This window comes from Stegodyphus dumicola, chromosome 3, assembly GCF_044657685.1.
Source record: "Stegodyphus dumicola isolate Sdum_Otavi_A_Nest chromosome 3, ASM4465768v1".
Lineage (NCBI taxonomy): Eukaryota > Metazoa > Arthropoda > Arachnida > Araneae > Eresidae > Stegodyphus > Stegodyphus dumicola.
The window spans coordinates 108,035,346-108,060,188 of NC_140770.1; the positions used below are offsets into that span (position 1 = coordinate 108,035,346).

Sequence of the window (24,843 nt, forward strand, 5' to 3'; positions counted from 1 at the left end):
AAATATTCTGAGTTTAATATGTAAATATACATGCGCATGTCTGTGGCACCGTGATTGTGGCAGGGTTTTCTACGATTTCTGTTTTCATATTCCTTCATGATGATCACCTATTTCTCACAAGAGTTGGGTAAATAGGGTATCAGATAAAATGGAGCAGTCACATTTGTGTGTGGATGACAAAATGAGTTGGATAACTATCAGTAGATTGAAGACAGGCCAGTCAAAAGCATACGTGCCTACAGAGCTCAGTATAATGCCCAACATTGTCTGTAGTAAGTGAAGAATGTTAGAAGACACTGGATCTATATCGAGAAGACCTGGACAAGGTCAACCAAGATCTATGATGAAAAAGAATTTATGTTGAAAGTACTTTCAGAGTGATGATACAGGATTACAGCTTCAAAGCTCTCATGTGAGCTGTATGCTGCCACCAGAACCTGAGTTACATGGCCTACAGTTTCCAAAAGCTTTATGAGATAAGGAAGCCGAAGCCCCGCACACTGCAGCACGCAAGACAGTATGTTTAGCATGGTGCAGACAACATGCCTTGGACCAGACTTCAGTGGAGCACCATGCCTTTAACAGATGAGTCAAGATTCAGCCTGGACACTGATTCTCGACATACCAGTATCTGGAGAGAGCCTGGAAAACAACACCATCCCTCTCTCAGTAGAGAAAAGGGTTATTACGGTGATGGAGAAGTAAAGGTTTGGGCAAGCATTATGTTGGACGGCCGCACACCCCTGCTTGTGTTTTACAATAGCTCTGTGACTGCTATGAGGTATAGAGAGGAGATCAGAGAGGCCTACATTTGACTTTTCAGGGCACACTTGGTCCCAAGTTTCTATTAATAGATGACAACACTTGTACACATATTGGCTCAGCTGGTGAACAATTACCTGGAAAATGAAGATATTTGCTGTATGGATTAGCCAGCCAAATCTCCCAACCTTAATCCTAAAGAATATATCTGTGACGCTTATGGAAGAGCTATCCCATTTCATCTTGCTATTCCCTCAGAGAACCATCCCTACTATGGAGTTGAAAAGTACTTTGCTGTAGGAATGGGATTGACTGTCACGGGACTCTATAACTGCCTCCCATCTAATATGCTGTCCTGCTACACAATCTGTCTGACTGTGAGAAGGGGCCACATCCTATATCAAGCTCATTTTCAGTTCGATATCAAAATGCGAAGCTTGGGCGTCCCTACACTGTAAGCTTTACTGATAATTATTCACATGTAAAGTGACTTTTTAAAGGTGCATCACTTTCTCTGCCATAAATGTATATTCATACAAAATTTCGTTCAAATCTGTCCATTAGTTTTTTAGAAATTTGACATAATGTGCAAATTTTCTTTATTCTGCAAACAAGTGTATTTTTATGAACACTGCACAATGATACATCATATTTTCTTATTACAAATATTCATTTAAATTTTAAAAAAATTATTTCGTAGCTATAATTTTTCAATCATGAATTTAAAAAAATTCAACTCAACCTATGAGCAGAATAAAAAAAACAATTTTTGACAAATCTAATATATTAAAGTAGATATACTTTTGAAATAAATCAGAAAAATAAGCTCTTTTATAACTAAATACATTTTTTTAAATTATGAATACTCTAAAATATTTCATAACCTTTAAATATGGTAATGCAAACGGAATATCATACCTTAGAAAACAGACCCTATATAATTTTAAATAAGGCGGAAAAAGAAGACATGAAATCAGTCTATAAAATATAGTTTATTTTTAAAGGTCATAAAATGACAAACTTTACAATATACAGTTTTGATTTCTAAGATTTCTGTTATTCAAATAAACAATTTTATGCAATAACATTTTGTCACCATGGAAGCTAATTTAATAATGGTTTGATTATTAGCATCAAACTTAAGTTCTACAAATGAAATTTAAAAAAATTAAATAGTCACTATAGCTTTACAAGTACAACATTAAAATTTAAAAAATACCTCCATTCAAAAAAATTAATGCTTAAAGCTCTTGTATTTTTGAACAGTATATAATTTGTATGGTAGGAACAAATGTAAATAGATGCTTGCAAAAAAATAGTAATTCATATATTATATAATATACAATGCTGACTTAACTTTTTAAATATGATTTCTTTCATACATATTAAGTAGCAATGGTAAAAATACTCAACACTGAGAAATTCTTCGAGACAAAAGATTTCACTTTTGTACTAAATGTGTGATCACTTTTAAATTAGACTTTCATACTAAACTATTAAACCAACACCAATTAGATTTTACTCAAAAGAAATCACAACAAATGCTTTAAGACTTTTTTTAACTTGAAAGAAGAGACAGAGAAAGAGGGGGAAAAAAAGACAAATGCATAACTTCAAATAAAATAATTTGCACAAAATAGAAATGTATGTCAATAATTAAAATTCTTTTACAGAAAATTTATGATACACCAAATTTAGTGACAAGATCTCCATGAGGTTCCACTTCTACACTTCTTAGAGCTTGCTGGACATCAATAAAAGCATCATTCATCTACAAAGAAAAATGCACTGAATTAGAAATTAAATACCTTTAATAAAGGAATGAAAATTCTTGAAAATGATTCTCTAATTTTATAGATATACTCTCTAATTTTATAGATATATTTATAGTATTTAATAAGACACGGATTCTAAACAATATTCTCCTTATTTTTTATTTTTTATAGCTTTGAGATAAGATGATGTAGTTGCATGGAGCCCCAGGTAACACATCCAACTAACAGTACTACTGCTTACAGCAAACCTTCATTGGTTTGCCTTCCACCAAACTTCAAATCATGTCATCCGACTAAACAAAAGTTAGCTTCATTTTATTCCTTTGTTTTCCATGCACTTCAAGCTTGCTGCTCCAAACTGGCTCTTGATCAAGAACTAAATTATTTAAAAGCAGTAGCTACTGATAGGGGCTTTTCACCCAACATTATTAACCAAACAGTTAAAAAACTCTCGTCTCAACACACCAAAAAGCACACTCTTGTTTTAGGAGATTATAAGAATTCTGTTGTCATTCCTTTCTTTCCATCAATTAGCTATAAAATTGAATGTATTTTACAGAAATTTAACTTTCGGGTCGTCTATTCTCCCTATCAATAAAATTCCGAGTTCCATAGTTAAGGATCCCATTCCGGATATGAATTCCTGGGGTATCTACAGGATACCTTGCCAGTGTAGTTTAATTTACATTGGTCAAACTAAGACTTAAAATTTTGCATTAAAGAGCATAAGGCATATGTTAGGGAAAAAGAAATGTCCTCTGTTGCCCAGCATTCTTGGTCCGAAAATCACACTTTCCATTTTTCTGCAGCCAAAATTATTTAAAGACATCTTTCATTGGTAAATTAGATTTTCTAGATGCGTTTCACATTTAAAAAGACTCTCTGTTCTAGTTAACAACACAATTCCAATCAATCTTTACCTTCAGCCTTTAAGGAAATTACGTTTTAGATTTCTTGTTTCATCAATAGATGGTGCCAGTAGCTTAACTCCTGTCCAGCCATTCTTATCTTATCACTATATCTTTTCTTATTCATTTGCTCTTCGGCAGCTGAGGTGATGGTTCAGTAAAACTAATGACTCCTGTGAAAAATTGCAAATATAACGCTGATTTTTGTTGTTTGACTTCTAAATTATTATTATTAGTATTGTTCTTGTTTATTTTCAAGTAATGCTCAATAATGATGGCTATCATATTCATAAATTATTTTAGGGTATTTTGCATTCATTTACAGATTAAGTATCATTTGGTGAAAACATGTGGTTATTAAAAATTTGCATAATAAAACTCTTTAAGGAGAAAACTAATGGATTTCAATTTCTCAGTTAAGTACTTAAAAATTTGATAAAATGTAATTTTTGTAAGTTTAGTGATTTTTAAATCACTCTGTAGATTAACATTAAGCAAAAATATTCTAAAGTTGTGCATTGTCAAAGAACCTAGAGTTTAAGGCCTACTAGAAGTATTAGTACAAGTTGGCAAGGCTAATACTAGCAGGGAGCAAGATGGTGGCATGTGGGCGGCAAAATTTAAGGGTGGCCAAATGATTATCAAACATATTATATTTCTGTAAAAAATGGCGGCAGGCATTCTAGAATTGGCGCTGAAAGTCGCTAAATTTTCGACGCACTAAACTCTGGTAACCATGCATATAACAATTCTTCCACTGTTCCCAGCCACTTTCATATGCATTCCTTTCCATTATATTTCAAGTTTGAACAAGTCAGAGATTTCAAGTTAGAGATAAATTATGTTTTTATTTGTCTTAAACTCAATTTTCAAACATACACTTGTATGAAAGAAATAGCAGTAAAATTTCTGCAGAAATGCTGTACAGTAAAAAGTCCGTAATCCGGACGCCCATTATCCGGAATGATTCTTTACACATGCGCGTAAAGAATGTGCATACATTACGCAAGCGTGCATTGAAAGAAATGTTTAATAAAGTAAACTAATAAATATTAAGTTTTTTTTTGTAAAATTTGATACCCTTTAGATCATAATTACTCTTTATTTCATAAATTACGGTTTTATATTTTTAATTGTATAATTTATGCATGCCATCTTACCAGATTTAAATTGATGATCTATAATCTGGAAAAACTGCTAATTTGAAATTGCTGAAGACCCGACGAATCCGGATTACAGACTTTGTGCTGTATTTTACTTTAAAATCAAAAGCCATGAGATCTCCATCATATCAATAGAAACTCAAATCTGCTTAGAAGTTTACTGATTGATTTTTAAGAAAAATACCTAATTAAAATGTAACATATATATATATTGTGCACATATGGGTTTGTAATAGACTGAATGCACGCAGGTCCGATGATGGGTTAATAAAATTTATTTTATCTAAAAAAGATTTCAGAGTTCTGGAACTTTCCACAAAAATACTGGTACAACTCTTCACAGTATTACAGAGCACAATCAGGTGTTACACTTGAAACTACTAGAAACGTTAAAAACAAGAGAATGTATAGTGCATCTAAAAAGGGAAGCTCTCGTAAGTCGATTTCTGAGCTAACAACTGCAACTCACAACAACAACTGACAGCAGATGCTCTCTCTGGCCTTATACAGTTTTCACCTGGTTGTTGAGAAATTTTTAATACTTTCTGCTTCTCGAAATTATTGGAAGGCATATGAGGGCAAGGTACAGTTACAGCTAATATAGTGACCAATTATATTTATTCAGTTATAATACCTATTACGGAGATACAGGGAACCAACCAAAATGTTGCCAAATGATCGCCAATTTTAGCGATGTTTGGTGATTTCTCACCAAATTTGGCAATAAAAATTAAGTCACTCAAACAGTTGCTAGCTTGGTGATATCCTCCCAATTTAGTGAGATAGCCATTTACGCAATGATAAAGAGACTTGCCCCTGTATTCTTATTTTTCTGGCAAAGCATCCCACCTCTAAATATTCATGTTACAGCATACAACATGTTAAAATGTTCAGATTCCTCTAGATTTTCATGTTACATTATGTAATATAGTTTAACGTTAAAATTTCATTAAAATCTGTCCATTAGTTATTTAGAAATTTGGTGTTATACAGAAAATTCAACAATTTCATGCACTAAAATAATATAACTACGTATAAAATTCATAACATTGCCCTCTTCCCAAGGACTGCACATCCCAGACAATACAATTCCTGGACAGTAAGCTAATAATTACAACCATGCAAAACCAGTGAAATACTCAAACTATAGACATAACGCAAATCAAATGCTAAACCAACAAATAAATTCATAAATTTACAAATTTATATACAAATATGACTATAATCTTAGTATACTATTTACATTATATGCATTATGGGGACTACGCACTATGGCCTTAGTAAGGGGCTAGCCTGTCGTAATTAAAAACTTTAGGCTTAGATCTGGATGACTTCTGGATCCGAACTACGACATTGTTCAGTCTGCTTAGGATTGTGTAAGGTCTGTTCCAAGGTGACTATAGTTTAAGGAATCTGATTCGATGGAAAGGTCTTTGTCACCTTCGTTGAATCAATATCCTGTATCTCTTGTGCTGAATCAGGTCTCCATCTTCTCCATCACCAAGTTGACTCACTTTCTTGCAAAATTGTGCATCATGTCAAACCATGCTTGGAGATCTTGAATGTACTCCTCACATGATGAAGGTATATCTGGAGACATAACAGTACACAAGGCAGAAGGTCATGACTGAAGAGCACCTGGGATGGAGAATAGCTGGTAGTCTCGTGGACAGTACTTCAGCAGGCCAGTAAAAACAGCGGTAAATTCTTGCCTGTTTCCTGTTGGTTCCTGGAACCGCCAACGAGGGGTTTTTACGGATGGTTCAATTAAATCTCTTTACCATGTTGTCTGACTGCGGATGTAAAGGCGTCATTTGGGTTTTGTTGATGTCGAGTAGCTTGCACACTTCTTTTATAGCCAAGGTAAAATTTCTTCCTTGATCGGAATGTACCTAAAGAGGCACTCCGAAGCTGGAAATCTAATTACCTCTGCTACCATGACAGCCTCTTGATCAGGAAAAAGATAAGCTGCAGGCCATTTGGTGAAGTAATCAATGACAATGAGGATGTATTTGTTGCACTCAGCAGTTCATGGTTGAGATTCCAGGATGTCAGAGATGATGTGTTCAAAAGGTATACCTACATACAATGCAGCTGCATTTCTTTGGTCCTTTCTGATCCCCCTTTTATCCTTTGCATTACTCAAGTAGAAGCACTCTCAAACTCTATGCAGTCTTCATTATTCTGAAATGTCCTCCTGTTGGACTGCTACGTAATTTTTCAGGACATCCTGGATCCGGGGAGTATAAGCTACCAGAGAAATTTTCCATCATTTGATTCACACTCCCGGTACAAGACACCAGGTTTGCAGATGGAATGAGTCCAGAGAGTCCCAATATTGCTTTTTCGTAGGACTATAGATCGCAATTCCAACCCACATCACATCACTGCCACTTCTCAATGTGTGATACTCGATGATATACTGGGCCTGATTCGGTGTGCTTCGTTTTCTTCAGATCCTTACACACTTATCATTTGATTCCAAGACAAATCTAGACTCAGCCATGAACAGAATGTTGTGCCAATCCTAGATCGCCAATTGAGATGTTGAACTATACCCCCTTAATCTTGCCTCTCTGGATTACACGGTTAGTTGAACAAAAATATTTGGTACTCAGGTATAAAGTTCTTTCATGTGAAGCCTTCAGTGCACAATTCAGCGGATGTAGTCTGGCCAAATGATGTTGCAACAATGGATGTAACAGATATGAAGGTACTACATTGATTCCATTTGGCTACTGCAACAATATTAGATCTTCAGGAGGACTGTAAAGTTTGGTTGATTGTGCATATGTCTCTGGACAACTATTTACCTTGTTTGCAATCGTTTCCACATTTGACAAATTACTGAAAATCAAAAAAGATGATATCTTGTGAATAATCAAAAAAGATGATTGACTGTTTTGCTTCAATGTGCCTGAAAGCATTTCATGTTAGTCATTTTTCAGCCACTGAAACACAGGTTTCAACAAAATTTATCTATGGTAATTATAAACACACTGTGTAAGCATTTAAATGAATCTCTTCAAACATACCAGAATGCTGGTGGTTTTCAATAACTGCCTAATTAGCATATAGTCAGACAATCAATCATGATTGTCTGTAAAACGAGATATTTGGTAAACTGCAGTCTGTGTCTACAGTGATTTTCAGCCTACTATGTACTTTCAGTTCAACTATGCCTACAAAAACTGCTAATTAGCCATTACATGCTTCACTTCTAGAAGTCAGCATATGTTTTCTTTAAAATAGGATTTAAATTGATATTATCTGCGCAGATGAACTTTTTCATTATCAATGTAGTTTTCATTGTTTTAATATGCATCACATAGAATGCATACTTCTCTTTAATCTCTTCCCTCCACCCAAAAAGTCAATCAAATGCTAAGAATTTTACATATGACTGTAAAACATAAACAAGTAAAAATACTCAGGAGTAAACCTGCAAAAAACGAATATCTTAAAAATATGTATAAAAAAAGAAAATTACCATTCGCATGTCAGCTAAATGAAGTGGATTTTCAGATAAAACTGCATCAGTGAGAGGGAAGTCTTTTAATAAAAGCCTTTCATTTTTTATAAACTTCCACTGTAATGTAAGAAGTCTTTTTTTGTACAGCATACTACGCTCACCATAATCTTCTACTTTCATATGAGGAACAGCAGAGACATCTATTATATCACTATTCAAAGGAAAAAAAGAAAATGATTTTTACCAACTTCCTGGTCTGCAGAACTGACATATAAAACAAATTTTAATGGAACAATAATTAGAATGCTGTAAATATAAGGTTATTATAACTGACTTAATGGTTACAAAATGATAAATTTTGCACAGTATTGCAAATAAAAAAAAAATGTGTGCAACAGAAAATAAATTATTCTCAAATTTTATTCATAGCACTATAAATACTTGATAGTGCTCTTTTTATTCATATTCAAATGAAACTTGGAATTCCGTCTACATGCATTACATTTTCACACTGATGGTCATCAAAGCAGCTATATAGTAATCTTGGAACTCCTCTATGTTGCTGATAGTGAAGGCACATAAATATTGTCTTTAACATACCCCCTAAAAACACTGGGAATTTTGGTGACTTTGCCATGTTGATTCAAATAGTTCGTAATTTAAGTATGGCAATGGCAAAGTCCGTAAAGAGCTTCTTGGAGGACTTTCTAAGGGAAAGTAGCTCACATTCATGTGTACATGAAAATCTGCCACGTAGCCAGCCTGCTTGCCTAGATTCAAACTAAGACAAACTACCAGCATTCAGCAATCTTTAATTGCTTGGCCACTGGCAGGGCCAAGCAATTTAATAATATGAAAGTCCATTATTTAGGTAATAATTACCATTCCATGTAAATGAAATGCTGCTTCATCACTGACGATTTGGTGGGCAATAAATTATCATCTTACCAGTGTTTCTTATATGAAATTAGAAAGTTTGCTTTTCTTGATATAATTACCTGGCTCAAAATGCTGCAATATATGCAAATTATATACTCTTTTCAATAGCACGTGGCTACTACAAAATTTTAGAAACGGTTGATTGTGAAATACCATGTTTATGGCTACAGCAAATGCTGCTTAATGTGATTGCAGTTAATGTTATCAAACTTCCAAAGTTCTGCCCATTTAAAAACATGGGATATATATCACAAATTGTGATCAACATTTCAGTTAATATGATCAAAATATTAATAAACAAATTTTTTAAACAAAAGTAAAGTTGCCAAATGACACAGAAACATTGCCCAACAGCTTGCTTTTGATTTTAGATGGTGATTTCAAATTCGATAAAAAAGCAACCTTAGTTTGCTGTAAATTTTGAACAACTGTATTGATTTTGAGTGCAATCAGAAATAGGACCATCTTGTTATGACAAAAACATTTCTTTTGATTCCCCCCTCCCCCCAAAAAATGGATACATATTTATCTAAAAAAAAAATAGCCCTAAAGTTTGTAGAATACCGAAAGACTGCATGACTATATGCTGTTAATATATATATATATAACATATGCTGTTATATATATATTAACAGCATATGGTCACGCAGTTAATATATATATGCTGTTAATATATATATTTAAAAAAAAAAGAAAGAAAACTATTAGTAATCATTAAAAGAAAATGGCTGCTTTAAAGGAGTACAGAATTTACCCATGGACTATAGATATAATTCAAGGCATGGGTGACATCTATTAATTTTTAAAGAATGGCTATTGAGATGAGATAATGAACTGAAGAATGATATATTTCTTCTTACTGATAAGTGCACAGTGCATAATGTAAATGTCTCGCTTAAGCATATTTAAACTGCATATTTATAAACAAATATTATAACCATAGTTCAACCATATTATTAATGGATTAATACAATGATAAAAGAATATTATTGCCATGAGATGAATATTTAAAGTCTTTTAACATGGATGATATGGATGTGTAAGTGAAAATGAATTAGTAAGAAAAACTAACTTTCTTGATGTGCTGTATTTAGTGAACATACCTTCGAACTGCAAATATTAACTTTCATGGCAGAAAAAGACAATAAAGAACTCTTTGAATCAAACCAATTTTTTTTTTAAAAGTTGAAAAATGGAAGTTGAAGAAAACATTCAACTAACATGAATCATGAGGAATTTAATACATGAACGATTAATGATGAAAAAAATTCAAGTTACAACACTGATGGTAGAAGACAATATCTTTAAATACTTTCTGAAACAAATCTATGTGCATCATGTGATAAACTTTAAATTTTCTTAAGGTAATCAGGATGAAATCGGCGAATTTCTAAAAATCCCGATATGAGGTATACCTTCCAATTATTAAATAAAAGGTACAAATGAAATGCTGCTTCATCAAATAATTTCCTGAAAGATTATAAACAGTACAGAAATAAACTTTTGTGTAACATTTGTAAACATTTCACTAGTAATGACATTTGTTAACATTTTACTAGTAATGTTCTTTTTCTTAAATGCTGCGAAAGTTTTATGTTTCCAGTTATTTTTATTAAATTTGCTAAATTCCTTTGCTATTTTGAAGGCATTGTTTCTTCATCATTTAATTTGGTGCATGTTATCAAATGAACTGAGGACAAACATGATCACATCAAGTGTTTTGCATGATTTACTGATTTTTTTGGGTTATGCATTTTCATGCATCTCTTTCCTGATAGCTTTGATAGAGACACTTCGCCATCACTTTTCACAGAAGCAATGGTTCTTAAACTGGATTAATATCTGCTACATACAACACAAGTAAATTTGTCATGTAAATTTAAATATTTAAGATTACTTCGCTACATAAAACTTTGTATTCTTCATATTACAAAACTTTCTTGAATTCAGCATTATGGCAACAGAACATTACAGATTATTTACATTCTCAAATGTCACTTAAAGGTAAATTTACAAAAACTTTTTTCATGTGTTTTTTTATCAATAGATACATAAACAAGTATTTCAGAGGGAGATAATACATGGAGGGATGAGTCTAATGCTAAGTATTTTAACTGAAAAAGAATGGGAAAAGATTTTTAACTACTTAATTGAAACCAACTTAAAAAATATATCTTCTTTCAGATCAGAATTATTACTTATGTTTCATGACATAAGTAATAATATACTACTACTAATCAGTTTTTTTAAAAACGATTCAATAGTCAATTTTTATGATTTTTGCAAAAATATTCTTAAAAAAAATTGGATCAGAGATATAAACAAAAAAATTCAGTAAACAAAAAAAAGCAGTTCCTTTTCACAAAGAGTTTAATATTATACAGGAAACTTTCAGATGTGAAGGAAAATTTTAATCACATAGAGTTTAATAGTATACAGGAAACTTTCAGATGTGAACTTACCTTGAAAATTAAATATAAGAAATTTTTTAAATAAACTTACACTGCAGTTTTGTGCAATATCTTACTAAATGCTGCTTGCTCATCTCCAAACTGACCAGGTACTGTATCAGAAAAGTCTTGACTATATAGAAAAGAAATAAAAATACTAACATTCAACAGACAGTTTTTTGACAAAAGTAAAATTCAAGTATGTTTCTAAAAGTATCTTAATAGCAAATGCTTTCAATTTGCCAAACAGGGTGTTTTGTAATTGATGGGAGGGGGATGAGTTAATAATAAAGATATCTAATCACAGATGTAGGAAATTACACTTTATTTTGTATTTTATTCAAATGTGAGAATGCACCATTCATTTGTAGTATAAATCATGATAAATTTCATAACTATAAATGTATACATATGCAAGAGACTTTTTTTCATGTAACACAATATAACATTCTAAAATTAATGTTTAAATTATAACACAGTATTACAACAAATTAAACAACTTTAATATATATATATATATATATACAGAGTGTGTTTACACATTTTTGAAACGATTTTGATTTTCTCCATGAACTTAAATATTAATTTTAATATACAATCATGACTGGCATCAAATTGGAATAAGGTTTAATTATCATCTGAAAGCATTAAAATATTCCTTTTTTTAAATGTCATTGAAAATTAAACAATGGATCAAAGGCTTTATTTTTGAGCTGTCCAAAGAGAAATACTCTTACTCAATTATTAAAAAAAATGTGAAAAGCATGTAAAATAATTGATGTAATTAATATGAAAGGAAAGAAACGTCAAAGTTTACATCCGACTTGGAAAAAGGCAAAAAATGCATACCCAATAAAGGTACCTAGAGCTCTTATTAAATCTAAAGTTGCATCTCATGTTTTTAAGGAAAATCTAAGTGCCCCCTACAAAAAAAAAAAAAAAAAAAAAAAAAAAAAAAAAAAAGCTGTTGCAAAATCTTTAAATATCTCTGTAGGAAATGTGAAAAAGTACAAAATCTGATTTAAAGCTAGAAATAATAATGATATTCATCAATGCCAAAACATGTATGAAAATTATCTGGCAGGTGAAAAATAGAAATATATAGCTGATCAGGCTTAGATATACCTATCTGATTGCAATAGAAAAAGGTTGATTTACTATCGAAAAAGTTAATATGTTGATTCACAGAAAACAAGGAAAAATTTTCTGAAGGTTTTATGGTTATTACTGGATTTTCTTATAACAGAAAACTAAAATGTCAAAATTAATTCAGATTACTATCGGAAATATGTTTTAACACCTGTTTTTAAAGAAAAAATTCCATCACTTTATCCAAACAATCTTCACTGAGTTAAGTTCCATCGGGATAAGGCTTCAAGCCATACCTCTAAATCTACTGCTCTGTTTTTTGAAAAAATGAGAAATGAAACTGCAGTTGAAGCTACTCCCTTTTAAATGCGTTCCATCCAAGTCCCCTGATGTGTCTCCAATGGATTACTATATATAAGGTCTATTCAAACAAACTCTTTATAAGTGGCATCCCAAAAATGGATGGACTCTGGAAGATTGTGAAGGAGGAGCAGAATAAAATCAACCTTGATGTTTTAAGAAAAGGACTTTAATCTTAGAAATCAAGATGTAATATGATAATTTAATAAAAATGCTATCAGATTGGATATATCCGAAAATAAAATTCTAAGGTTTATTTATATATAAATCTTCATAAAATCATTACAAAAATGTGTGAACACCCTCTCTATATGCTTCTAAATAATATAATTAATGTAATATAACTAGTATTATTTTAAAAAAGTTTCTATGCTCTATTATGCACAAAAGATATTAAGTTTTGAACTTTCAGCAGATATAGAAAGTTAGAAAAAGATGGCTGCAAGGTTTATTCCCTTAGATGCTAACTCTTGACATTTACTTCCAACTACAGAATTTCTCAAAATAAAATAGAAAATTTTATGGGAAAAAAAAATCTCAGAAGACAGGAGAGGTTTTTTAAGTGAAAAACTGACTTTTTATATAATCATCATACGGAAGAAACTCAAGTTGGTAAAATATTGATTATATTTTTCAAATGTAAAGAAAATTCATAAATCCATCCATCCACTTTACATTGGGGGGGGGGGAATCACAGAAATATTTTGAACCAAAACAACATTCTGTGTTTGAAGACCAACATTTCATTTTTAATAATAAGAAATAAAAACTAACCTGAAATGGTAGTGATTGACAGTACTTTGACTCAAATGTTAGCCCACCAGCGGCCGAGCGGTAAAGTCGCTGAACACTGGTAGTTCGGTCCGAGGTTCGAATCCCGCGAACAGGCTGGCTGCATGGGCGTTTTTATGGTTTTTCCCATGTGTAACGTGTATACGAACCAGTTTCCCTTAGAAAGTTCTCCACGAAGGCATCCCTCCTCTTAGGCAAATAGCCATCGAGGCTTTGCTATAATCACACACACACACTGACTCAAATGTTACAAATCACGATGAAACTGATACTTTTGATAAAGACATAAGTATTGCCCTGAATGCTGCACAGAAATCTGAAAAATACATAATTTATTAAAGTCAGCTATACACAAAGGCTGACTGAAAATTTTTGAAACAGTCTCTGTTTCTAGTATTAGATGTGGCAAGTCTATGCTGGGATTTGCAAAAGGTTCACACACTGATATGATGTTTGAACATGTGGCTAGATAGCAATGGCCATCAATATTTTATTACAGAGAGTGAAAGTACTTACTACATTTTGCTGGAAAGTTGTCTTTATAGCTACATAGCAAAGATGCACTTAATTTTTTTTAAGCTTGACAAGAGCCATGGTGAAGTATTTGATGCACTATATAACATGCATATGGTGATGAAACCTTTAATCATGCTTTTGCTATAAATAAACACCCAAAACAAGTGAGGAATCAGGAACCGGTCTCTGCTGTTGCGTCACACTATTGTGCTCAGGTCTAGAAACTATCCACAAGGATGGGGACAAGCATCGTCATGCAGTTTGTTTGCCCAACATTCCTGATCTCATACTTTGATAGCTATCAGTAAAAAATGTAAGTCTTTTAAGGATTCTCACAAGTTATTCCCTTTAAGTACACATGAATTTTAGTAAACCTCTCAATACTATTTTAATATTTGGAAGGGCATTTTTTGCCTTCTAACCAAGCTTCTACAGCTGGCAACAATATTTCTTACACACAAGAAGCGCAATTGGTAAGAACATTCCAAAATTTCTTATTATGAAAATATGACAACTATGTAACTCAGTACCTTTTCATTCAAATAATTCTTATAATTTGACAATCTTTAATACATGTTCTATATCTAAAATCTAAAATAAATAAAAAAATGAACCTGAATAATGGTCTGCTTATACTGTTGCTTACAGGATTGCTCAAAAGAGTTGTACGTTCATTTGGTTCTCCTGACTGCAATTAAAAAGTTACTCAATAAGCAATCAAAATAACATATGATTAATCACATACATGATATTTACATAATTAACAATTAAGACATTATATTACAATTTAATATTTCATCAAGATTATTATACAGTTAATGAGAATAAGATATCAGCAAACAGCATCCTGAGTTTTATCTTGGAATAAAAGTAAAATGTATTTTACCATAAAGTTATAATGCATTTATTTTGTTAGTTCAGCAGCATAAACCTCAGCTTTGAAAAATATTTAAGATCTAATTTTGTTCAAAAAGATATTCTATCTTATAACTTTCCCCAAACAATTAAAATTTAAAAATTAATTTATTTAAAAAAAATAGCAGAAATGTTGATTCATATTTCTAGCACGATGCTGACTACAAATAGTTAAACTCTGATATGTTGAAACTTGTAAAAATTAAACTTATCAAAAGAAACTTTCATTGATATTGAAGTTTACACTGTCGCAGCATTGAAAGCCACCCAAAATATTGGCAATTTGAAAGAGTTAAAATTTTTTGAATTTGTCAAATAAGAACTCTTTTGTGATAGTGTTAAAGCATTTGTCACACCTTATGGCCTTAAGTTCTGGCCCTGGCAGAAACTTCCTTGCCAAGGACATGAGATTCTGTCATTGCACTTCTATTCAATGTCCACAGATGTTGCCACAATATAACTGCAGTAGAATACCAAAAGCCTAATGAGCAATCAATCAGCAACCCTCTCGTGGTCCACCACAATGGTAGATTTTGAATGTGAAGGAAACTCACATCTCCACCAGCCCAACTGAGAAAATGATGAATTACGTCACTCATGCCCATGGTGCCTCATTCAATAATGTTCAAATGGGCCCAATTAGCCATGCCCACGCATGAAAGCAGAGCAACAGGCCACCAATGCAATGATTGAACATATCAATGCAGCAGATCGCAACCATGCCTAAAATACATTTTTTATTATATAAGATTTGTCATCAAATCGTAACAACTAATCTTACCTCCTCATATTGCATAATGATGCTATGGAAGTGTACGTGGATATCCTGGCAGTCACTCACACACACAATTTGAAAGAGTTGAAATTCTTGAGTCCATCAGATAGAAGCTCTTTTGTGATGGCCGTAAAGCATTTTACTTACACGACATGGCCTTAAGTTCTGGTTCTAATAGAAACTTACTTCCAAAGGACATAGGTCTACATCTCTGGGCTTTGCACTTCAATTCACTGTCCAGAGATGTCACCACAAGCTAGCAGATGTAGAACATAGCACAGCAAGCAATCAATCAACAAACCTCTTATGGTCCACCACAATGGTAGAATTTGAACATGATGGAATCATGCTCCTTCACCCACCTACCTGAGAAAATGATAAACTGCATCACTTGTGTCCATGGTAGGCTCAACTAATTATGCCTATGGATGGAAGCACAGCAACAATAGCCCACCATTGTAACGATCAAACACATCAATGCACAACACGGAGCCTGCAACCCTGCCTAGAACACACAAGCTCTAATCATGACAAGTCGCATATCCTCATTCAGCATAATGATGCTGGGGAAGGATGTGTGGTGAACTTGAGAGCCACTCAAAAGATTCGCAGTTTGAAAGAAATGAAATTCTTGAAGCAGTCACATGGAAGTTCTTTTGGGACAGTAATAAAGCATTTCACTCACATGACATAGCCTCAAGATCTGGTCCTGGCAGAAACTTCTTTCCAAAGAATACAGGACATTACACTTCTATTCAATGCATAGATGTTGTTACATGCTAGCAGCAGTAGAACACTGAAATCACAGTGAGCAATCAATCAACAGCCCACTTGCAGTCCTTGAATGTGACAAGAACATGCACCTCAACCTGCCCACCTGAGAAAATGACAAGCTGTGTCACTTGCATCATGATGCCTTGCTCCAAAGTGTTTAATCACGCCCAACTAGTCATGCCCACACATGGGAAGACAGGAACTTAAGCTCATTAGTGCAACAAAGAAACACATCAAAATACAAGGCTCGTAACCTCGCCCACGCGACACAAACTCAAATCATACCTCCTGATAGTGCATAATGATGCTGGAGAAGAGTGCATGAGAGCCACTCAAAACACTCATAATTGAAAAGAGTTGAAATCTAGAAACTGTTCTTTTGGGATGTAATAAAGCATTTCACTCAAATGACATAACCTCAAATTCTGGCCCCCACAGAAACTTGCTTCCCAAAGACACAGGTCTCTAGCTTCACAAAGACACAGGTCTCTAGATGCTGCTATGAGCTAGCTGCAGCAGCTCATTGAAAGCAGAGTGAAAAATTAATCAACAACTCTCTCCCAGGCCACAGCAGCATTTTAACTTAATGAAGTTCTATTACAGCATAAAAAATATCTTAAGATACATTATTTTGAGGTGAAAGTTGAACAGAGCAATGACAAAGGTAGAGTTGACAATAGGTTAACAATGATTAGTAGGGTTTCAATGAAGACATTTTTAAAACCGGGAAAATTCTACATTCCTCTATGCTGTGAGTATATCTATTTTCAGGGAGGAGGTAAATAATAAAAAAATGTGGAATTAATTAGGTAACAGCAGAGGGTAATTATAAATAAGAGTTCAAAGTACAACAACAAATTTAAATAACAGGGCAGGAAAAACATTTCAGAATAGTTTTGAAAAGCACTGTTATAACTCTACTAGAATATCCTAATACAGAATATCACTAATGTGATTATACATCAGAAATTTATTACGTATGTTAAAATATTGCGAGTTTTTAATTATTATATGCAATGTCTATTATATGTTTTTTCTTGACTGATTCATAGTGATGTAAAAGGTAGAATTAAAATTTTAACTCACTTTTTATGTGAGATAGAAGGCTCAGAAACTAGGACTTCATTAGAAATATACCTGCCTAAAAATTTTATGGAAAACTAAATAAATTTGTAATGAGCTTTCTGATTATCCACAACCCTCTCCGAAAAGTTGTCAATTTGTTTGTGGCTATTTTTTCACAAAGTTAATATACAAAACGAAAAAACCATTTTAAAAATGAGTGCACACTAAGAATTTCATAAAAGAGCAATGAATCAATAAAATTTTTTAAAGCAAGAAATAGCCCTAATAAAATACATTTTTCAATAAATCTTTTACTGTTGTTACCCCAGCATTAAAAATGCTGATTTGTTTTCATTAAAAAAAAAAAAAAAGTACAACTTCATGGAATGCTAATTTTTGCATTCTCTGAAAAATGTAACACTTTTTTTAATCAGCTAGTAAGTTCTCCACAGTCCCATTATAATTCCTTACAAGGAAAAAAAAAAATGTAGTGAATGCAAAAACAAACACTAATGAGAAAAATTATGAATGTCCTATTTTATGTAGCCACACAAATACATTTGATAACATAATGAGTTCCTAATTGGTAACACAGTGCAATACCTCGTTAATGCTTTTCAGCATAAACAGAAGGAAACATTTAGAATCATTTTAGCCAAACTTTTTTTTTTATGGCACCTATTACAACTTCTGAATTAATAGCTAATTAGAAGGGAAAATCTTTTATCACACTGCTACACATGATGATAATTTAATGTTTTTTTCATTTGATTTATGCATGACTTGAGGAATATCTCAAGGTGATTTGCTTAAAATATCATGTATAGTAGTCTAACAAGAATAAATACTTATAAAACTGCTTGTTTCTTAATAACAACAACAGCCCATTAATCCAAACTTCTAAATGAACTTTTCTGTACTTGCAGCTTATAATTTTTTCTATCCATATGTTTCTGTCTATAACATAAAATAAAAAGCGGTTGTACTTTATTAAACTGTAAATTAAACAACTGAACACTTTTACTGGAAATAAACAAAATTTGATTCACACCTCTGAACATTATTGCTCACTCAATTTCTTTCATGGACAATATGTTTTTATTCATAGACAATGTATATTTAGTTTTAATAATCTGATACAAAGACTGTATCAAAAATAAATTAAACCTAATAAACAGTTTAGCTCAGCAATATTAAAACCCAGTTCAAGAAATCCTTCAAGATTTTCATAACGTGACTTGGAATTCCGTATTTAATCTGATAAATTATAATCGGAACTGTAATTTATGAGATCACTATACATTGTATTTACTGACAATTAAATTTTATTTTCCTTTGAATTAAACAATCAGATATGCAAATGAAAAATCTCAGTTTGAGTAAGAAAATTAACTCTTACCTGTGATTTATTATCACCACTATTGAAACAACTAAAACAACAACCCATATTCCAACAGCATCTGAAATACAATGCATAACTACTGTTATGTCAAAAAATAAAGTCCAGTAATATTGCAAAATGAGATTCAGATTAAATGTAATAATTCTCAAAATGTAATTCAATAGCCCACATTCCTTTCACTCAAAAAAAAAAAAAAAAAAAAAAACTTCTCACTCATCTGATATACTATCCACCAGTATCCTCCACCCCCCCAAAAAAAGACTCCAAGGTTGTTTTTTTTTAGTCCAAAGAGGCTTTGTCCCTAAAGGACTATTGTTTTCGTTTTGCATTGGTTCACTATAAATGTCCGTTTCACCTTTCAAACTGTTGCCACCAAATGTTAAGAGTCCTGCATTATATTTGCAGAAATTAAATAATGAAAAATCTGCATAAATGTATGCATATTTCTCGCATTGTTATAAAACAATGGTACATAGAGCCATCGAATTTTGAATGGTGTAATCATACTGCACCAAATTTGAAATTTGGAATTTGTTTTAATAGCGATTTCATATTTTGTAAAGCTTTAACGAATTTCTGATTAAACTCAAGAATTTCAAATCAAGCAATGACAACGTTGTACAGAAAAAACATTTTTATCTCCAGCGCGTGAGACTCTGTATCGGAAATTCTAAAGATATGCTCAATTTAAAACTATTTTGCAATATTGCTCTTGAAGGCTCAGGTGCGAAGCACGTTCAACAGGCTCCTAGGCTGAGAAAGCCACATCCTGTGTGTAGTGACGTGTGGAAAAGCATAGCTTTGCTAACATAGCATTGGACATTGCTTCTGAACTGAATTTTGTGGCTTAAGTGCAAAGAATATGATTTTTAATAAATAAAGGTAACAGACAAAATGTTAATAAAAAAAAACACCTTTGGACGTAATTTAAAATCTGAAATCAGTGTGGCATTTAAAAGTTGAAATTTACACAAGTACAGAAAGAATGGTAATGAAAAGACAGCTGTTTATTGGTGTAGTAAAACTTAAGGCAGTCAGAAAACTGGACAAGGTTGAGACAATGTAAAAAGTAGTTGACGATTTTGACATTGGACAGGAAGGTGAATGAAAAGGAAAATGAATGGAAATAAAAAAATGATGCAACCTACTTCAGGGCCTATTTTACAGAAAAAGGCCTTGCATTTTCATAATAATTTAAATGAAGGGAACCCAGTGGCGTAGCGAGCATAACTGGCACCCGGGGCAAAATACCTTTTTGGCACCCCCCCCAAAAAAAAACACACTTACAGTAATATAATGTATAGAATATATTCATAATAAGAAAATAATGCAAATAATTATAAAATGCTGAATCTGCCATAAAATACTCTAAAATGTATTAAGAACAGTCACTACCTAACTACACTAGCATTGGATTCGGAAATGTATATGTGTCGGCAGAAAAATCAGACATACGATGATCTAGAATTAGTTAAAAAGGTATTATTTATTTTACTTATTTAGATAACTGTTTTAAAAAAGTACATTTTTTAAACAATTAAAAGTTTAATATATATTATAGATAAGCAGATATATTTAATTATAACAATATAGTATACATTAATATAATTAATTACTATGTATACATTTTTCTTGTCTTGTATGAAGCAAATTTATCAATTACCTCATCAAAGTTGGTCATTTAAAATTTTTCTCTCTCCACATTTAAAAATGCTAGATGGCTTTGGGGATCTTGTCCTATCGCTGATTGTAAATATGTAAAAATTTATTTTAATTTGCTGAAAAACTTTCATAGCATTTGATAATGAAATAGTAAGGAGTATTTGAAGAGCTACTCTTTGGTTTGGAAAAGCATTTTCTGCATAGATCTGTAATGGAGTTTTAAGTTAGTTTCTTTTCTACTGCAGAAAACACATCTTGCAGACATTCACTGCTCAAAAGAATTAGGGGACATTGCGAGTTCAGTATTAAATAACCATATAATCGACAACCTTTTAAACAAAAGGAAATAGAAGAGATTATAAAGAAAAATTATAACGTTTACAAAGTTGGGAATATGCAAATTTAGTCTGTGACGTTGAAAACTATGTGTTTTAGATAGGGAGTAAGGAGCGACCTGCAGCAGTCCTTTTTAGTAGGAAACTAAAAACTACTGACACGCGTTGAATGCTTTGTAGCAGTGAATATACAATCTCTCAGCAAGATGACTTAGTTGAATTGGTAACCAGGAAAAATATCAGTCGTTTCCAGGATAGTCAAACGCAATCCATTGTAGCGGAAGTGTTACGAGTTTCCCAAAATGTCATTTCCAGACTATGGAATCAATTTTTGGAAACTGGATATGTTTGAGAAATTCGGGACAAGGTCATGTTATCATTTTAAAATTAAAAAAAAACGTGAGTTATACATGCATTTTGTTTTAAAAAAAATAAAAATATATCTCTGTTTTAGAGAAATAAAGTGGTCAGAAAGAATGTTTTGTATGCGAAGATATTTGGTTGATGTACTGCAAACATTTTATTACATATTTTGTCAGACAAATCAAGAAAATAAGTAATAATTTTATATTGCAATAATTATTAATTTTAAATATATTTTCCAGAAATCGATCGAAATAAAAACTGAAATTTTCTGGAAAATCTTCTTTGGAGACCATTTGGGGCCCAGGGCATCATACACCCCCTTGCCCCCCCTTCGCTACGCTACTGAGGGAACCTATATTTAACAGCAAGGGTCTGTCAGTTTGTTGGAAAAAAAGCAAAGATATCCGTCAGTTATGTGTTTGCGGTGAAAATTTTGAAGAAAAGAAAGCATTCAAGAAAACATTGCCAGGAATTAACCCTCTGAGCAGAATGACCGGCTCTATCTGATCATGAGAATTTTTGTCACTTGATACATATTAGCTAATAACTTTACATATTTTGCTTTCTTACTTTCTTTAATGTAAATGTAATTTTAATGAATGTAAGTTTATGAAAATAGAGGCTAAAATAAGTAATTATATAAATTTAGCTAATTAATATTGCATAAATGCAGGTTGTAACAAAAATACAAAAAATATCAGAACTAAGAGACTACACGTCAACGGTTGTTCTGCACAGGTTCTTAGTATACGTATATAAATCTTAATAATAATTAGACACAGTGAGTCTATTAGAATATCTGTTTATAATTTCAATCTTTATAGAAAAAGAAATAAAACTTATCTACTTGAATTCTGCACATTCTTCTTGACGAATAAACACTTTTATTAATACTTGACATCAGCATTAAAACAGTTTCTTTGAAGTAAAGCAGGAACTAGGATATTTTGCTTTCTTATTTTCTTTAATGTAAATGTAATGTTAATGAATGTAAGTTTATAAAAATAGAGGCTAAAATAAGTAATTATATAAATTTAGCTAATTAATATTGCATAAATACAGGTTGCAAAGAAAATACAAAAAAATATCAGAACTAAGAGACTACCCGTCAACGGTTGTTCTGCACAGGTTCTTAATATACGTAGATAAACCTTAATAATAATTAGACACAGTGAGTCTACTATTAGAATATCTGTTTACAATTTCAATATTTATAGAAAAAGAAATAAAACTTATCTACTTGAATTCTGCACATGCTTCTTGACAAATAAACACTTTTATTAATACTTGACATCAGCATTAAAACAGTTTCTTTGAAGTAAAGCAGGAACTAGGATATTATTCAATAAACAGCACAAAAATACAATATAATAATTCAATTCCATTCATATCAACATTAAATTCATAGAACACTTCTATCACTAAGCAAACACGGATCAGTACGTGCATGGCAACGCCAGAAACTGATGCCATCCACAAAAAAAAAAAAAGGATGCATAAAACTTGCGTCATTAAAACATTAATACATTAAAAGTCTTGTGTTTATTCAATAAAGTTATTCATAAAACAGTCTCGTGGATATCTTCCAAAGTTTATTGACGGCATTACGTAACATTCTCCCACCTTGATTTGCCACCTTCAAGGTAAATCAACAAAGTTCGAAAGTTCAACAGGTATCTCTTAGATATCTTGATTACCCTGCCGCTTCTTGACGTCTGATTAGCTGCTGAAACATCCTTCTGAATTGGAATGTCATTCCGTGATGTTGCAGTTGCGTCATTAGTAGGATGTTGATCTGGTATAATGGGATCCCCAGAAGAATTAACTTCTAGAGGGTAAATCTTTTGGACTGGACGAACGAGATGACCAAGTGGAGTTTTGACTTTGACGACACTCACATGGCCGTCTCTCCCTGGATGCAGTTCTTCAATCACTGCAAGTGGCCAATTAAGTCTCTTCTGGTTTTCAGAACCAACAAGGACCACTTCTCCAACTTTGAAAATTTTGTCAGATGTGCCAACTTTTTGCACCAACTGACCTAAATATTCTTTCCGAGATCGTAGTGTGAATTGTTCACGCAGTTCTTGGCAATAGCATTCTCTCTTTACCAGTTTGTTCCTATCCAAATGATCAAGATCAGCCGTTCCAATCTCTTTTACATCTTGAAGAAAGTTGGATGGTGTTAGAGGCCTCAACTAATCTGCATCGTTGGAGATGTATGTTAATGGGCGACTGTTAACGGTGGCTTCTGCATCGCAAAGAACTGTGAGCAGTTCCTCATACACAACAGACGACTTACCAAGAACTTGAACAAGTACATTTTTCACTATGCGAATTAGTCTCTCCCCCAACCGACCCATCATGCTGTGGTTGGGGGAATGAATTTCCAGTTAATTGGATTTAGAGTTTCAAGAGCAGCTATCTTTTGCCACACAATTTGGTTCAATGCACCAGAGACACGGATAAAGTTCGTGCCATTGTCACTTTAGATTACCGTCGGACGGCCTCGTCGAGCGATGAATCTTCTCAACGCGAGTGCACAGCAATATGAATACCCTTAAGTGCGAGTGCACAGCACTTAAGGATGTCACGATCTCCAAATGTATTGCTCTGCAGACTGCGCAGGTAAACAGCAACACCCAAGCTTTAGTCCCTTTCCTAAGAATAAGGGGACCACACAAGTCAATTCTGGTGACTTCGAAAGTTCGAGCGTCCCATACTCTGTCTAAAGGTAAATGAATAGGTATGGTTTAAGGTGACTTTGTTGTGAATCTCTTGCAGTCAATGTATTTCTTGATTATTGATCTAATTGTTTGTCTAGCTGAAATAATCCAGTATCCTTCTCTAATCATTGACATGAGCATTTGAACACCGGCATGAGAATTCCTTTTATGGTATTCGAGCACTAGACTTTGCACAATATAATGCTTTGAAAGAAGTAGAATTGGATATTTAAATCCAAATTCATCATCCTTACCAATTTTGCTTTTCAAAACATTAACAGTCTTGGTAAAGGAAAAATCCTCCGCGTTTTGCAGTTAAAGGATTCATAATAAAACGATTAATTAAACCAGCTTTAATTCACAAAATACCATTCAACAAAATAATTCTAACAGAAACCTTTCCGCGTCCTATTGCGGACGCCACATGTAACGAAAATACAAAAAAATATCAGAACTACGCCGAGACTACCCGTCAACGGTTGTTCTGCACAGGTTCTTAATATACGTATATAAATCTTAATAATAATTAGACACAGTGAGTCTACTATTAGAATATCTGTTTACAATTTCAATATTTATAGAAAAAGAAATAAAACTTAT

The 24,843-nt window shown here is 32.6% G+C and overlaps 1 protein-coding gene across 2 annotated transcripts in view; it reads right to left on the bottom strand.

Annotated features, from left to right (window-relative positions):
- Positions 1-1,735: 1,735 nt before the first annotated feature.
- Positions 1,736-24,843, bottom strand: part of LOC118190157 (ragulator complex protein LAMTOR1-like) — a 38,177-nt gene continuing 15,069 nt past the window's right edge. For both annotated transcript variants that reach the window (XM_035360842.2, XM_035360848.2), the window contains exons 2-6: positions 19,155-19,215; positions 14,841-14,914; positions 11,522-11,602; positions 8,099-8,291; positions 1,736-2,533 (exon numbers count right to left, since the gene is read on the bottom strand). In XM_035360842.2, coding sequence (XP_035216733.1) covers positions 2,441-2,533; positions 8,099-8,291; positions 11,522-11,602; positions 14,841-14,914; positions 19,155-19,202 — 489 coding nt within the window. In that variant the 5' untranslated portion in view covers positions 19,203-19,215 and the 3' untranslated portion in view covers positions 1,736-2,440. The remainder of the gene's footprint in view (positions 2,534-8,098; positions 8,292-11,521; positions 11,603-14,840; positions 14,915-19,154; positions 19,216-24,843) is intronic.